Here is an 18,234-nt window from a genome sequence, read left to right on the forward strand (position 1 = left end):
GTTACTTACGATGTCCTCACATCTTCCCCCTCCTCCAAACTCTCGCAAGAGAGAAAATCAGCGGTCACGTTTTCTGACCATGGCCGATGTCATAAAGTAAAATGAAACGGTTGCTTCGCCATTTTTGTCAATCCATTGAAGCGCTCTATGATCCGTTTCAGCTACAAAATCTCATCCCAACAGATAGTATTTGAACGAATCAAGAGCCCATTTCAATGCCAAATACTCTTTTTCAATCACAACTCACCTCTTTGCTCTTGTTTCAAGACAGCTCCCAATCCCACTTCAGAAGCATCTGTCTGAAGCACAAACATTCTCTCAAAATCAGGACTGTACAGGAGCGGATTAGTCACTAAGGCCTCCCTCAAATTCTGAAAAGCTAGTCTGGACGGTTCAGTCCACTGAATTTGATTTGGTCCTGCCTTACGTGTCAAATCAGTTAGGGGAGCCGCCCTGGTGGCTAAATGGGATATAAACCTCCGATACCAACCAGCTAGTCCTAAAAAAGATCGAACCTGTTAAATTGTACTTGGAAGCAGGAAGGTCTGTATAGTCTATATCTTCTGGATCTGGGTTTTAATGACACCATTACCCTTTTGTACATAGCCCAGTCTCACTCTTATAGAGCACTTGGCAGGATTGATCGTCAAACCAGCATCCTTAATCCGCTGAAACACTGTGGCAAGATGATGAAGATGTATGTTCCAACTATCACTGAATATTACATCATCATCAAGATAAGCTGCTGTAAATTCACCTAAATCCTGCAAAACTGTATTCATTAACCTCTGAAAGGTAGGAGGAGCCGTAGCCCAAAGTGGAGGACACGGAAATGCATAAGAGTTCTAGGGGTACGGAAAGCAGTCAATTCTTGAGATTCAGGGGCCAAAGGCACCTGCCAGTACCCCTTACATAAGTCTTTGGCTTTTCCTAACTTACTCAGTACGGGGGATTGGAAAGGAATCAAATTTGGACAAAGAGTTTAGGTAGCGAAAATCAATACAAAAAAGCAAACTTCCGTCCTTTTTTGGGACTAACACAACGGGGTTACACCATTCACTTTGAGAGGGTTCTACAATGCCCATCTCCTGCATTAACCTTACCTCCTCAGTGAATTCCGAAACCATCTTTTTGGGAATACGGTAACTCATTCTTTTCACTTCAGCATTAGGATTCAACACAATCTCATGCTGAATACGAGAGGTACAACCAGGGGTACTCTTATACAGTTCCGGATCACATAACTCTTGAATTTGTTTTTTCTTCTGCCCTGATGCTCAAGTGCTCAAGACAAACTGAAAAAGCCTCCTGACAATAAATACTGCTCTTCTATCTCCTCCTCTTCCACCAACTAAATCAAATTTACACTTAATTTCAACCTCTCTCTGTGGAAACCATTCCTTCAAGAGATTAAAATTCAATGTTCTATGTGAATGTGACCCACCAGGAGCAGCCATTTCATAAGTTGTAGGTCCTAACTTCTTATTAACCTTAAACTGACAGTGCCATTTACCCAACAACTTATTTTCCTCTGTTGGAATTTCTGCCTACTCTGTGCTTCTTGTAAGTGTTCTGATGCTAATTTGGTCATTTTCTCCAGTTTCGCCCTCATTTGCAACACAATCAATGACATTCACCTTACAGGATGTCTGTGAACTTTGCTCCCAGGACTCTTTCAACAAAGACAGAGGACCCCGCACATCATGGCCGTACATCAGTTGAAAGGGGGAAAAGCCAGTAGAACTTCTCTATACAAAAAAAGTACGTAAGGTAACCACTGGTCCCAAACCAAGCCTGTATCACTTACAAATTTTCGGAGCATTTGATGTCGGTGTGGTATTCGAACCTCTTATATCCAACAACTGGTATACCTGTTGCAATAACTTTGAAGTGAAGTTGGTTCCTCTGGCTGTTAATATCTCCCGGGGGAAACCCACTCTAGAGAAAAACTACACCAAACAAACGGCCACAGATTTTGCTCTTATGTTCTTTAAAGAGAAAACAGCAGGATATCGACTTGCATAGTCACAAATTACCAGCATGTACTGTGACCTGCTTTACTCCTCTCCAACGGACCAACAATATCCATGCCTAGTCGTTGGAAAGGAACCTATTACTGGCAACGGCATCAGGGGAGCTTTTGGAGGAACCAAGCGTCAACCTCCCGCGATCTCTCTTGAAGCCAATACGGAAGTAATGTAAACTGCAATTCCTCAACTGGCCACTAGGGACATGCTCCAGTAGGGAGCAGAATCTCATTGAGCCCCATGTTAAAATTATCAACTTTAAAGCAGAAAAAAACATGTTTACAGCCTGGTACAAATTGTGGTTTTGGCTTAAGGCTAATTTTGATCTTCATGACAACTGTGAGGGGGGTGAATTTTTTTATAACTCATTCGTTTACGTTATATAAAGCCTTAAAGTTCTGCATAATTAAGGGCGTGGTTACAAGTGGATAGCCATTTATCTGCCGTCTATAGTTATTGTGTCACCTCCATTCCGCGCACATCCCGCCTTTTTGCCCATTTTCTGTTATCCGGGAGTGAGACGCGATGACTCGCTCACAAGATGGCAACGCCCAGCTCGACTCTACTTCAGAACAGCTTATCAGAATCCTATGGGTGACGTCACGGACACTACGTCCATATTTTTTTACAGTCTATGGGAGGAACCCGAGGGGCAGTACATTGGCATTCTGGACATGTCTTACAAAACTCAGCTATATCTTCGGTAATCCCTGGCCAGAAAAAGTGTTTACTGATTCGGCGATACATTTTACAACGACCCAAGTGCCCAGCCCAGGGGATAGCATGCCCCATTTTCAACACCATATTACGCACACTCATAGGAAGAACCATTTGTTGTCTGTTTCGGGTCTTACAATACAGGAGTTCATTTTCTAGACAAAAAGTAGAACCCTTAAAGCTACACTGTGTAACTTTTTTAGTTTATTCTTAGCTAAAAACACTTAGTTCTTACAAAAATATATGTGCTCATTAATGTATATTTACTTCTTTCAAGTAATAAAGTATTCTCGTAAGTTTATAATATGCCATTGAAAATACATACGGGTGAGGGGTTCGAATGCTGGTCGCCATGTTGGCCCTCCATCTTGAAAGAACATTAGCCAAAGAGGGACATACCCGTAAATTCAAGCTTCGCCTTTCACGTTTTAATACTCGATGGCATCGTGTCGAATGTGAAGAGGGGGATTGCCATGTTAATCTTGGACTAAATCGGCCACCGTAGAAGTTAAAACGAAATCAGAATTGAGAGGAACAGAAACTAATATTCACTGGATGGTCATTTACCTTTACACCGCTAGATGGGGGAAAATATCACAGTGTAGCTTAAAAGACTATCTCTCTTCCTTGTTTGGCATGTTGGAGGAACCCTTTCATAAATGGGGGAATAGACAGGGTGTATACACACACACAAATGCATAAACAAACCTAGGGGTGTGCCGGTTTCAGAATTGGTGATGACGGTTATGTTGTGAGTCAAATGTGACGGTTCGTAACATAACCGTCAGGTGGTGGCGGGGCGGGGATGGGGGGAACTAGTTTGAATAAAAAATGCATTAACAGTCTGACAGCCATAAACAGGACTCAAACAGTATGGAAAAATAAACTGTTAGAAACAGCAGGATATGAAGAGCCACTATGCAATCATCACAGCTTTCAGTTTGTCTACTGCATCAGATGCGACGCCGTCCTCTCCAGCAGCTGGAATTTGTTTATGGATGCCGTAGCAACTCTCAACGGCCACCAGGACTTATACGGTTTTATAAAAGCTATTTATTTGTTGTAAAAAAATAATTCTAATGTCAGGCGCAGTTGAAGTAGGAGGTATGTGAGGGGTATGGTAGCAGCCGGGTAGCAGCCTCCGAAGCACCACTAACTCCGCCTCCGTTTCCCTCGTCAGCTGATACAATTTCCCCCCGGAGTGCATCTTTTTTTTATGTTTGTAAAAAATATTTTAATAACACGGTTTTGGCGGTTATAGAGTTCTAATGACGGTGTTGAACCCATCGGAAATCGAACCCATGACCTTGGCGTTGCTAGCGCCATGCTCTACTGTTTGAGCCTGTAATATTTTAATTTGAAAATAAACCGCGCTCTCTTAAACCCCACCCCCGGAACCATGCTGCAGCCATGAACCCAGATGCTGCGTCCCAATTCGCCTACTTATACTACGTCCTAAAAGTATGTACTCTTTTTGTGAAGAAAAAGTATATACTTTTGAGTGTGTAGGAGAAAAGTATGCAAGCTTCGGGACATACTACTTCGCCATCTTTAACGGACTCTGTCGCTTAGTTACGTGCATCCCGTCACCGTTTATCTGCCCTGTCAATCATCGTCAGATTCGTCACAGTTCAAATCCTTCACATTCAGTTTAATCTCCTACCTTATCGGAGAGAAATGTATCCGCTCGTTGATCTGCCATTTGTGGGTCTTTAATGCAGAGACTCTCCTCATGTGTTTGCAGTTTAAATATAATGATGCATTTAAAAGTTAATGGCCAAATGTGTCATTGCAAAAGTTCACAATGCTGCTGCATGTGAAATATAATGTGGACAACATTGAATAAATATATTTTTGTCAGGTTAAATATTGATAGTTGGTCACTCAAACCATTTATCTAAACTTCTCTACTTAACCGTCGAACTCGCACATCCGTCATGTTTGTAGTTTATAACGCTTTTTATCCGCGTTTGTAGTTCTAATCGAATCCTCGTCCAACTCGCAATGGGTTGTGGGCAATATCAGCCGTTAGAGTGCACATCGATCCGTACTGTGAATTCGGACCGGAAATAGTAAACCATCCGGGAATCTTTGGAATACTCTTTTCAACATACTACGATTTGGGACATACTAATTCTATTTTCGAATACTATTTAGGATGGATAGTATGCGAATTGGGACGCAGGGAGAGACAGCAGGTCAATTCTGGAAGTGTAATTAAAATGCTAAGATATAAATTCTAAATAAAGGCAATAAAACGAAAACCCTTGGTGTTCTTTCTCTAATCTAATAACCACAAATCATATTTAAACAAACATTAACATTTATACAAGTAATATAAAACAAACAAAGACAGGGCCTTTATAGAAATTAGGGGTTACTTACGACAGGGGTTTTCAAACTTTATGATGCCAAGGACCCCCACATATGATTAACATTTTATGAGGGACCAACCCCCTTTTTAAAATGTTTTTATGACAAAAAAAATTTAACTGTTAGATAAATTGTACGTGTGACATTATAAATACAAGATATTGTTTCCAAATGTAATTTGCCTATACTTAATGTTGGCTATATAAACCTGAAGAAAAACATTTTCAATTAACAGTTATTTGTACAAGCATCTTATGTACTGCGTTAAGAATACTTGTACTAGATGGACACAAAGCCAATATACAATTCTGTAAAGTATGTATACGGCAATAAAGGAAAGAAACCTTTAGAAATGACACAGAATGTTTGGTAGATTTTATCAATTTTTGCTTTGTCTTTTTTATTCTCAGAAATTTTCTGGGGACCCCTTAGAACCTTTTTGAGGACCCTTGGGGGTCCCTGGACCCCAGTTTGAAAATAGGACTTATGACATCCTCACACCCTGCATGCACCAAACCCATCTGTTTGCTGCCAAAAAGCTCTTTTTATAATTTCATCAGACCACAGAACCAGGTCCGGTTCGAAGTTCCAGTCGTGTCGGACAACTGAATATGCTGGAGTTTGTTTCTGGATAAAATTCTTTTTTTTTTTGAAACCCTCTTAAACAACATGTGGTGATATAGGGGTTGTTTTGAAATTTTATTTTATTTTTGCTTTTGGAGCCCAAGACTCAATCTCTGCATTTCTCCATCTGTGATCTCCTTGGAGAAGAAACAGAAATAATGGTTCAACAGAAAAAACCTTTTGACTAATAATACATGTACAAGTAATTTGAGAGTAGGATTGACTAGATGACAGTCACAACGCTTCATGGGAATAGGTAGCCACTACTTTAACGGACATTCTCACTTCCACATCATTAGTAACTTCACAGATAGCTCTCTAGGATTATGGGCAGTACTGTATTGCACATGGAAATCAACAACCACCTTTGTAAATATAAAGATGCAGTGTTTCCCACAGATTTGAAAGCAATGTGTGGTGGTGGCGGTGAGGGATGGGGTGTTAACGTTTTAAAATTTCACATTTAAAGAAATCTAGTCTTTAACCACCTGAAACATCACAGGTTTGTTTTTAATTGCAGAACCCAAATGTAAGACTCGGCTTAATTACATCAAAAATACACAAATTGCAATTCTGTTTCATACAAGAATTTTTATTAGAAAACGAGATGCAACAGAGCAATGACTCAAACAGCACAATGTCAGCACAGCTCTCAGCAGGCTGTGCCCAAACTCAACTCTGTGGTCACTCTGTTGAAATTTAAAACATTCTCTGAGCTCTATGTACAAAGCCATTTGTGAGAATCCTGAAAACAAATCGGGGGAGAAAATGGATTTAAAAAAAGATTTTAAAATGCCATTTTCAGTCCGGACATCAGTAATGGGCAACTGAGAGAAAGTGACATTTTTTATATCTACACATGTGGCGGACAATAGTGCAGAAAAAAAAAAGAATCCAGGCTTTTCCATTTGTTTACTTCAACACAAGAGGTGCACAAGAGGATTATAGCTTAGGACATGAAGCAATAAGAGAGGGACCGGAATAAAGGTGCAGAGGGATCTGAGAGCGGGGAGGAGACAGACATAGACGTGGATCAGGGAGAGTCCGCTCGAACACTGTTTGTTCTTTCACCTGGTTCAGGACTGTGGCGATCTTGCTTTACATGTTCTCTTCCGTTGCTGGATTCTCGACGGTGCGAGCGTTCTTTGCTGCGACTGCGCTTGTGTGACCGTTCCTTACTATGGCTGTGTTCTCGTTTCCTGTTCTTCTCTTCCCCTGCTTCCTGCCTGCTCCTGCTGCCTGAGCGAGAGCGTTTCTTGCTAGATCGCTCGGTTTTGTGTTTCCTGTCTCTGCTTCTGCTCCTTGAGCGCTTGCTCCTCTTTTCTTCCCTGTGCTTTCTATCCTCCTTATCTTCCTTGTGCCTCCTCTCTTCTCCCTCTCCTTTGCTTCTTTTGTCTTTTGACCTCTCCCGATCTTTAAGATGTTCTCTGTCTTTCTTGCGACTACGCTCTTTCTCGCTCTCTGCCTCCCTCTCTTTATCTCGGTCTTTCCTCTCATTCCGCTTCTCCCGGCTGGCACTGAGACTTCGACGGCGTTCCCTGCTACGGCTGCGTCGGCGTTCTGTGTTTCGGTCCGGTGTCCTGGAACGCCGCCTATCTCGGTCTCTCTCCCTGTCTCTCTCTCTGTCCCTGTCTCTATCCCGGTCCTTTCCCTCCCTTTCTTTGCGCTGACGATCTCGTTCTCTCTCCAGTTCACGGTCAAAGCTGGCGCCATGTTTTTCTTTGTGATGGCTGCGACTCCGGGAGCGGTTTTGGGATTTTCTTGGACTCTGACTTCTTCTAGGGGTCCTTAACACAGAAAACACAAATCATTCAACAGCGCATACACAAGGCACCTTTTCAAACGGGAGAGAGTAGAGTAATTTTGTAATAGCGAGTATTTCTTACATTCTAACACATTACAAGATATGAAAAAAGCATAAATTAACTGAAGCATTTCAAAATAATCAACTGTGTGTGTAAATTTGTAAACTAAAGGGTGAAAAAAAGTAGGCTACCGTTTGATGTAAACTAGATTGAATTATGTGATAAAACTCTAGTCATACACCAGGCTATAATATTTTTACATGATGCTGGAAGCACACACATGACAGTGACAGTAGCTGCAGCACAGAACTTCTCATGAACACAACTCAACTGTTGCAATAGACTGCAGCTGCCAGACATGTGCCAGCGTTAATCAACAACTAGTGATGTCAAATTGCACCCATTCCCTTGATCGATCACCGTTTAAATGAACGATCAATTAATCATCAGCCTTAAAATGTCAACAGCAGTGGATTAAATGATGGTGTGAAAATGCTGCTCAAAACACCATGTTCCAAGCCAAATGAATGAGAAGGGTTTAGAATCTAGATAAAGGGCTAGTAGTGTTGTAGTACTTGAGACTGGTCTTTAAAACATTTTTGAAGGTTTTGCCTCAGTTTCGACTGCATTTCTCCTCAGTCTTGTCTCAGACTTGGAGGAATTTGGATTTTATCCCAAGAACAGTCAAGACCACAACTGCAAGGATATCACTTAAATGTTGGTGCATTGTCTGATTTAACATCATTAATGTGATTTAATGTAAAAACGTACTGCTTAAAAGGCAATCAATAACAATATGATTTATTGATATGATATCTTAAGTTTTTTTTTTTTATATATAACATGGAATATAGTTAAGCAATATCACAGGATCATGAGAGCTTTTTTCATGAATCTAAGCGTAATTGGAAATTATCGATTTATACAAAAAGTTCAATAAACGTTAATTACATATATACAATAGTCTAATTCGGCATTGGTATTGGTAATTCGGCAACATTGCTGCTTTAAACAAACAGGTTGAATAAATGATTCTGTGTCTGTTAAATAATGTTAATGTTTTAATGTTAAATTAATCTGAACAATAGCTTGTTAAAGGTGCACTAAGCAACTTTCCGTCCACTAGAGGTCGCCAATTCTAAACAAAGACATAGTTTGATGAAGCCAAGTTTGAGCGCAGCATCTTGGGACATGTGGTCTTCACCTCACAGCCGGTGGAAAATAGGACATGGGGCAGAAATCACGTTCATGAATGCGGTTATTAACGTTACTGTAGTATGAAGCAGAGCAGGGCCAAGTGTTGTGGAGCTGAGCACAGCTGCTGGAGCGATTGTTATACAAACACCCCTTGCGAGAAATGGGACTTATTATGACGGGACGGAACACAGTCCCCAGGCACCTGCACGATTTCCGTTTTTCCAGTCATTGGTATGAGGTGATGCAGCTCTTTATCATATTAGATACATTTAAGTGTGTTTAAAATTGTGACACTTGTTCACACTGCTAAGAGAAAAGCACTTCTGCCAAATAAAACCGGAAACTGAGGGTAACGCAGATATAACGCAATTGACAGGCGACTCCCTCAAATGCTACACTGAAACGTCCCGGGTCATTGGTTAAAATAGCAATTTTCTCACAATTTACAAATAGTTGGAAACATTTGGAATATTGTAAGTACTTAACTGAAGAAAATATTTAACACTGGCCTGGTGTCTTTTGGATATTTTATTGCAAAAATACTACATAGTGCACCTTTAAGTAGGGTTGGGCATCGAGAACCGGTTCTAACTTGGAACCGTTTAAAAAATAACGATTCCATTGGAATCGTTTAGAAAATGTATTTTCGGTTCCAATCTTCGGTTCCAAGCGCGCAAGTTTTGGTTTCCATGGCCACCTGATTTCCGGTGCTTGCGCGCCCGCTTGTTCTTTTAGTCATGGAAGCCCGGTAAGCGGCTCTGAAGTGTGGATTTATTTCACTTTTAAAAGCCTGTGTCGGCACAGTGCAACTAGTGTTGTCAAAAATATCGATACTGAATTATCTGACAAGATACGATAGCCTGCTCAGCCTACACAATCGATCCCAGCTGCTCTCCTCTCCTCTCCTCTCTGACCGACAGCGAGTTGACGCGCAGCCGCATATTCTCACTCAGCCGGTTCACCTCTCAACACGACGGACGCGCGTTCTGCTGGACTTTTCCTTACGACAGCGTGTTAGTGTTAGTGTGTGTGATCGGTCTGAATTTCGCGCGGGATTGCACATAATTCTACGAATCCCCGCAGATTTCAAGCTCACATCTGAAGCGCACACACACACATAGCCTACCGTAATAAAGCCACCCCTGACATACAAGTGCAAATATTCGCTTCTTTTTACAGCTTATTAAATACACTCAAACAAATTCTCAGTGCACATTTTGAACAGTATGTAAACACAGTCTTAAACAATTCAGGAAGAAATGAAGAATGAGTAACAGGAGCAGTGTTCAGGATCAATGAGTGCGGCAGTTCTTAAAGGGACCGCAGTCATTTGTTATTCAAAGTCAAACTACAAAAAGACAAACGATCACACTGCTCTTGACTGATCAACGCGTGTAACTTTAATGGTTTTATATGAAACTATTTATTTTTTTTGCAAAAACATTATCCAATGTTATTTTAAATTTATTTAGCCACTTTGCGTTTTTTTATTCAGTTTCTTACCTGAATGTTAGACCTACCTGAAAAAAATAAACCAGTCTATTTCATTTATATCTTTTATTCTATTGTATTTATTTGTGCTATTTTTTGTAATATGTATCTTTGTTTATTCAATTTATCATTCAAAATCAAGCTTACTTGTGCTGTGTGTAAACTATTGCAACACAATTACCCCGTTGTAAAAAATACATTGAGTTAATAAATATTTGTGAGATAATTTTAATAGTAATTGATCAATGTTTATATATGAGAAAAAGCTTAAAAGCTTTGTCATATAAAGTGATCTCTTCAGAAGAAATGTTTGATTGCCTAGACTTTCAAAAGACAGACAAAAAAAAATTGGTATAAAAAATATCTAATTGACAGTATATGCAGAGTTTTTCCCCCGTTGTATTGAAAATAGCATTGAATATCGATGTGACATGTTTTGACTCCACCCCTCAAAGAATCGGAATCGAGAATCGAAAAGAACCGGAATCGAAAGTAAGAATCGGAATCGGAATCAGAATCGTTCAAATCAAAACGATGCCCAACCCTACCTTTAAGTGAAGTTTGAAGCTTCATGCACTGACAGAACACACTTTCATACAAAATAGAAATACTCGTGTGAATTAGTAGCATTTACAGATGAGGCTAAACATGTAAAATGAACATTTTGTACTGTTCATTCGCACGCATCTGTCAAAGCGCATGACAGAGTATGTTAAACACTAATACATTAGCTTGAGTCTTAAAGAATTCTCATGTTTTTGGCAGGCTGGATCATGACGCTTTCTATTACACTATTCTTAGATGCATTTTATCCACAAAAATTAGTTTTTCACTGCTGTAATTTGGCACAACTGATGGAAGCTTACCGTGCACAAAAGGGCAGACCTGACTAATTGATAAGAGCGGTTGTCGATGATTTTCATTATCGATTTTATTGACTAGTTGTTGCAGCCCTAAATAAAACAACTTACATTAACAACTTAGCACAAAACAAAAGGCTGTGAAAACACACACAAACCGTCACATGTAACTAGTTGTAAATTAGACGTAAACATCACTCTACACACTCGCTTAATTTCCTTGTGTCTGCTGGACGTTTTGCGGTTGAGCAGCACAAACATGCATGACCCTGCTTAAATCGATGATTGATGTTTTCTTGCCAAATAATCCCTAAAATCCCCATTAACAACACACAAATTTAGACTTGAATCCAAGAATGTCCATTATATGAGTGCAGTATGAGTACACAACGACTGTACCTGGACCGACGCCTGTCTCCATGCCTTGCTGAATCAGCTGCCACAGTCGACGACTCCTCCTCCTCCTCCTGCTCATCTCTTTGTGGGGGTTTACGTGGTCGGCTCTTCATGTGCTGGTCGATTGCCTTCTGCACAGGAACAGGTATTCTTGGGAACAATGTAGAGAACCATTCCAGCTTGGTCAGGAAGGAGCGGAGCATCTCTCCGACCGACATTACACAGCCTCCCCCAGCCTTAACGTCCAACTCCTGATCAAGGAAGAGGAAAACCATTAACAAACACACCTAGACATGCACTTATCGCATGGTAACACAACGCTAATGATTAGACCCCTAAAGCCATTACACTGTAAACTGTCCTGTATAAAATGCTTTATTTGTGATGACCAAATACTGAGTCTTCACCTCTGCTCTCACCTGACTTAATATTCATATTTAAAATGTGCACCAAGTAACAGTGTTTTTTTGTTTGTTTAACTGACTGTCATTTTGGCCTTTATAACAGCAAGTAAACAGCATGGACACAAAAGCAATGCCATTGTAAAAATAACTAATTCACGAGCACATAAATACGGTCATGTAATGGCTGATCCTCCTAAAGAATAAAAAAGGAATTTTCTAGCCTGCTGGTTTCAAGACAAAATTTAAATGCATATAATTTGATATGGTAAATGGACCATTTCATTTTTGAACTTAATTGCACCTTTATTATCAGTGGTACCATTTTGAATTGCCTGTCTGTTAATTTAAAAAAAAGAAAAGGAAAAAGGCTATAGTTATTGTATCTATTATATATTTGATTATTATTATATTAATGTTTAATAGTTCAAATCACTGCAAGAGCTTCAAAATAATTAGCTTTCACAATGTCTCTTACTATGCACTGACTCAAAATAGGTGCTGAGGAGGTCGCAGGTCAGCTGACATATATGATGCACCGGAGAGTGTGAAGGGGTGGAGTGGGTAGGTGAGCTTTTCTAACAGCACTCACGAACGCCAGCCAAGAGTGTGGAGCACATCCTATATCCAATCCACCCGCATCACAAGGGCCATCTGGGAGAGAGAACAGGGCAGTCAGCCAGAGACACACACAACCACCATCATGCCTGGCAGCAATGTTTGCTGAACGCGAATAAGATCTCCTTTTCTGGGATATTTTTAAAATGGATAATATTACTAAATGTCTAATTAGAGGGTATATGTAGGTGCGTAGGAGATGAGCCATCACCCAGTAATGGATATCTTATATTTAAAATCAAATAATAATGTCTGTATAAATCATTGAGGCATACTGCCACATACAGACTGTCATTATCTGGGCTAAGAGAATATTGCATGCAATCACAGAATTCACATTTAACCACAGATGAACCACCTTCACATGTAGCTCAAAGGACCATTTGCAAAGAGTTTGCTTGCGATTTATGCTGCCACCACAAATAAAACTGCAGCTGTAACTGCACATCTTATAGAGAACATTAAGCCAAATGAGGTCAAAGGTTGAAGGACAGCAATGAGCATCACAATCAGCATTTGGCCTAAAGCTTTCGGATTGCAACCGCACATTAGAAATAAGAGAGATTAAGGCATTACCCGTGGTGACATACCTCCTCGTCGTCAAGGAACTCATCATACCAGTCAATCAAGTCAGGAGGAGGTTGAGTATACCTGAAATACACATATGACATAAGTCAATGTATATTCATTGGGGTGTGCTGTGGTCAAACCCAAAAATATGCACCATCCAAACTAACAATGTACCATGACCTAAATTCTCTAATTTAGGAGTCAAAATCTGCTAAGGGGTAACAATGGAACAACAGATTAAAAAAGGATCAGGATCTGCATTTTCATGGGTTTAAATAAAAAATAGTTAGAAGAGATCATAAAAACAACTGTGCACCAAACCACTCCATTCCTGGTAAAAAAATAAATAAACTTGAATTTCTAAAGTCAATGAATGCGACAGTTGGATGTAACATTTTTGACAAATCAAACATGGAGTAACTCTCTAAGTAACGCAATTATTTATGCTATGAAATAACGTTCCGTGAAAAAAGTATATGATACTCGAAACATTTCGAAGGCCCGAAGCATTTAGGCTGGCTGTTGGTTGGAATATCAGAACTAAAAACATTGACATAACACTCAGTCAATCAATCATTTCACTGAATACTTGTCGGCTAAGAAATAAATAATTACCTTACGATTCCTTCTGTTTTCAAATCCACATCATTTGAATATCACAACATCGAAGTCTGTCAAAAAATAACGTGCACAATACACGTTAGTATTTACGAGAAGCAGAGGTCCAGCGAGTTACACGCATATCCTGGAAAACCCACACTTTCGGATGTTTTGAATGCATCACTTTTCGAGAAGAGGGAGAAAAAAAATAACGGCTACAACATTCTGCCAATCAGAGACGATAATATGCATAATACATAACGCACTCAAGTATAAATTTGTTCTTCACTTGCTAAAATAAAATTGGAATGATCAGGGTTCTGAGTGAAAAAATTCACTCTGCACAAGAGAATAAACAAACTGAAAAACTTTGCTAGTTTAGTATTTAATGCGTTAGTTTTGACGGACAATAAGTACAAACTATGGACGAGCATTTTCCCAAAATATTGTATTTGAATATTTGGGCTCATAAAAATCTAATTTTTGATTTTTATTGGCATTGAGAAAATTAGAGACTTTTTTTTTGATGAGAATGTCATCACCATTTCTGAACAAGCTTACAATTAGACAATGTGCACAAGACTTTTGTAAGATCATTTTCACCCAAGTAATTCCAAACATCGCAATGCAGACGACATTGTGATAAAATACAACCAACTTATTAACCCGCTCCACAGAGCCACACAGTGGATTTAGTTATAACTGAGTTTTAGAGGCATTCCAGGGATTCACTGCATTTACAGTCAGCAAATAAATGCTGTAAAATGTGAATAGCATTTTTAGTTTTCAAATATGAATTAGATTGAATATTTGTGCACACCCCTAGTACAAACTACGCATTTTCAATATTTTTCTAATCTTGACTGATTCCCCCCCCCCATAATTTTGGCAATAATTGAAATGTTAAATGAGTGATCTTGAGATGAGTCCCTGCAGTAGTCCACTTTGAATCTTATGTGATGTTGCAATATATATTATAAAATTGACACATGAATTTTATAAAAATGTATAGGATTTTCTCAGTTTAAATCATCAGATTTGTTACATTTAATTACCACTTAACAGATTTTGACTCTCTATATTCCTTATCAAAGGCAATGTTAGAATTTAATTATTTAAAATATACCCATACGAACCTCCATGACCGTGTTAAAAAGCAAAATATATAGAGACTAAGACAAGTGAAAATAAATGACTGAAACAATGATACATTAATAGGTTAGTTCATCCAAAACTGAAAATTAGCCCATGATTCATTCAAAAAGTGTTTGTACTGCCTCTCGCAGTTCTAAAGGTTTAGGCCGGAGACGCACTGCAAACGTGGCGTTTCTGTTGCGTGTCAGCCACGGGGCGGCTGTCTGGCGTTTTCTCTGTCTTTGCACACCAGAAGCGTGTCTGACGCGGCGCTGCTGCTGCTGCTATTGATGTACAGGGACAAGTTAAATATATTGCCTATCGATACAGCAAAGCAAACGTCGGCAGTAGCCTATTGGCCATACATATCTATGATATTGATGGCAAAATAGGCTACAGAATATTTTGTGTTTTGACAGTTTTAATATTTCAAAATCGATAATTATGTTTTTTATTATTACAATTAGGCCTATATCTGCCTTTATGTTAACCTACAGAATTTCAAACATGAAAATATAATTTATTAATATGTATTTGAGTCAAAATGAAATTTTTTCCTATTCTATTTTGCCTGGAAACGCTTCTAACACACTTGTGTGTCGCGTGAAAAATAGGCGTCTCTTCCATTTAAAGCTCTAACCGGTTAACATGGGAGCCGAAATAAACACGGACATGCCATGCAGCAGAGATGCTCACGACACGCAGTGTGTCCCCGGCCTTACGCTACGTCTGATGATATTGCACACCAGTTACGCTCATCAGGAGCATTAGCATTTTGAATTGCGAGAGGCACAACCCCTGTTCTAAGGCAGAAGGTGATCAGCCAGAACAAGATAAATAACTTTATATAAAGTTTTAAATATGGATAATTTTCTTACTCAAACACATTGATTCGCTTTAAAAGGCCTTTATTAACCCCCTGGAGCTGCATGGAGCACTTTATTTGATGGACAGATGTACTTGGGGCAGTCGTGGCCGAGCCGGACACGTAACCCGAAGGTTACGGTCTTGAGTCTCAGGTCCGGCAGGAATTCTTAAACAAACCACGACTGAGGTGAGACACTTGAGCAAAGCAACAAACCCACAACTGATCCCCGATCTTCGATGGGTTAAATGCAGAGCACAAATTCCAGGTATAGGTCACCATACTTGGCCACATGTCACTTCACTTTTATGGACTTTTAACAAAACAACCATCACTGCCAAATAAAGCTTGGATTAGCCAGGAATTATTTTTTTAAATACAATTTTGAAATTACAACTCTGATTTTATTCATCTAAAAAGAAGAATGCCATATACACCTAGGATGACTTGGTGAGTTAATCATGGGCTAATTTTCATTTTTGGGTTAACTAACTCTTTAATGTTAAACATCTAAGGTGGATCTGAGTCATACCTGATGTACATAAAGCCCAGTGCCCTGATATAGGGCGAATCTGTGTGAGTGATGAGACCCATCACTTGTTTGCGGGTCAGTTTCAGTGTGAACAGCTTATACAGCAAGCAGAACGCAGTGGACACGATCCCACCCGTCCCGACTCCTCGAACCTGCAGGACAAACATTATGAAATTTAAAGCTAGACATGTTTTAGCGCAAGCGAATCTCTCCCTTGATTTAATCAAAGTGACGAAGAGGATGGGAGGATGAAGTTGAGGAGGTCTCAAGGCACGTACTTCTACTTACCCCTCCGCACATTCCCGTCTGCCCTGCAGTCTTCCTGCTGCCTTTTTCCCATGGCTCCACATGGTTGACCTGAGAAAAAAAGATTTCAATTAGACTGACCATTTAAATGTATGCAAACTTGGCAATATGGCAATAAATTGGATAAAACTATAAAGTACAACTCAAATCACGGATGTTATAAATAATTGTCAATCTCAACAACCTAACTACACTTGTTTTTTCTAAAATTAATAAAATAAAAATCAGATTAACTTTAACACTTAATAATCTTAAAATATGTATCATTTTATGTATTGTTACAACAGTAATGGGTAATACATAGTGCGTGCCAACCAAAGAGAACAGACGAATATAATAGATATAAATCTTCCCAGCTGATGAAAAATAAAACTTTGACAGCCAATCAGAAACTACCCGAATTCAATAACCTCGAGAAATTAAAGCTGGAGAAGATATAACCAAACGTTATTGTCGGTTGATGTCGTCCCCCTAATTAAGTTATCTTTTTAGTTATTGTTCTTGGTGTGAACGATCCTTAGTTGTAGAAACCGCGGTTGCCATTGTGGCTTTCTGGAAGGATGGATAAATAAGTTACGTTCTCAGTCACCATTCAATTTATCCACACAATGGTGACCGAAGCGGTCAATAATATACGTCTATAATCACATAATGCTTTTTATTAAAAGAAAGTCAATGTGAATAATTTCAACAACGTATGGTTGATTTAATGACTTAAGATTCATTTGAGTAAACTAACGTAACCATTTATGTAAGTTAACGTTAGCTAGATTTGAACTAACGTTAGTTAGCATACTTAACGTTAGCCTGCATGGCCTAACACGCTCTACTTTAGCTCATAAAATAATAAACAAAGCAAAATACGTTTAATTAAACCTACAAATATTTAAACCTAAAAGGAAAATAACAACCAATGCGCTATAATAACATTGTTAATTATATGAAATTAAAAAAAGAAAACCGCGGGCTTCTCGTGCATCGGCCCAGGTTTGTTTCACCACCTTGAAGTAAATCTCGTCAACCACCTCGTGGTACGTCTTGAGCTCGTACAGCTGGACCTTGAAGTAGGGCGACGATAGGACGTTCGTCAGGATCATCGGATTGAGGTTCATAGTCTTCTCGTTGCCCCATAACGGCAAAACGTTGCCATGTTTCCCGCCGGTCGGTTTGCTCACGGCCTGCTGCTGTTGTTGTTGCTGACTAACCGCCATGGCAGTTCCTTCACAACGCCATTAAAATAAAAAACGAAATAAAACGACGGTTACCCCTAACGAATATCCACAACGCGTCCGACGAGGCGCGCGAGAGGCGGACCGACGTCTCTTAATTCATTAGATTTTATTTTAGATGGTTTTTGAATGCTATTCTCTCTGTAATATTGGAAGACGCGTGCGGAGCGTTCTGTTACGCTGAGTTGTGGGGACAAGATGGCGCGCACGCCGCGCAGAAGAGGGGCGGCGGAAAGGGATGCAAGGACGAGGGTTGCCAAGTATGTCACAGTCAAATATGCCTCATCAAATGGAAGTTATTAGAGAAAACAGCGAGTACAAATACTGTGATCTATCTTCCCATGTGTTTAAATCTATGGGTTAAATATGTATACAGTACAGTGATAAAAAATAAATAAATAAATTAACTGCATTGCCCAAAAAACTTTTAAATAAGACTTGGCAACACGGTCCTCCAGACAAGCGTGGTCTTGCAGAGTCCATCTGATA

At 39.5% G+C, this 18,234-nt stretch overlaps 1 protein-coding gene across 1 annotated transcript; it reads right to left on the reverse strand.

The window, feature by feature from the left end:
* Positions 1-6,312: 6,312 nt before the first annotated feature.
* On the reverse strand, positions 6,313-17,964 carry prpf38b (pre-mRNA processing factor 38B). The gene is made up of 6 exons (XM_067452656.1): positions 17,518-17,964; positions 16,499-16,567; positions 16,211-16,362; positions 13,100-13,160; positions 11,494-11,741; positions 6,313-7,528 (listed from the first exon to the last, which is right to left on the reverse strand). Exons 1-6 carry the CDS (start codon positions 17,725-17,727, stop codon positions 6,775-6,777), a joined length of 1,494 nt encoding a protein of 497 aa, XP_067308757.1. The 5' UTR covers positions 17,728-17,964; the 3' UTR covers positions 6,313-6,774.
* Between the last annotated feature and the right edge of the window lie 270 nt (positions 17,965-18,234).

This window comes from Pseudorasbora parva, chromosome 9 (genome assembly GCF_024679245.1).
Source record: "Pseudorasbora parva isolate DD20220531a chromosome 9, ASM2467924v1, whole genome shotgun sequence".
Lineage (NCBI taxonomy): Eukaryota > Metazoa > Chordata > Actinopteri > Cypriniformes > Gobionidae > Pseudorasbora > Pseudorasbora parva.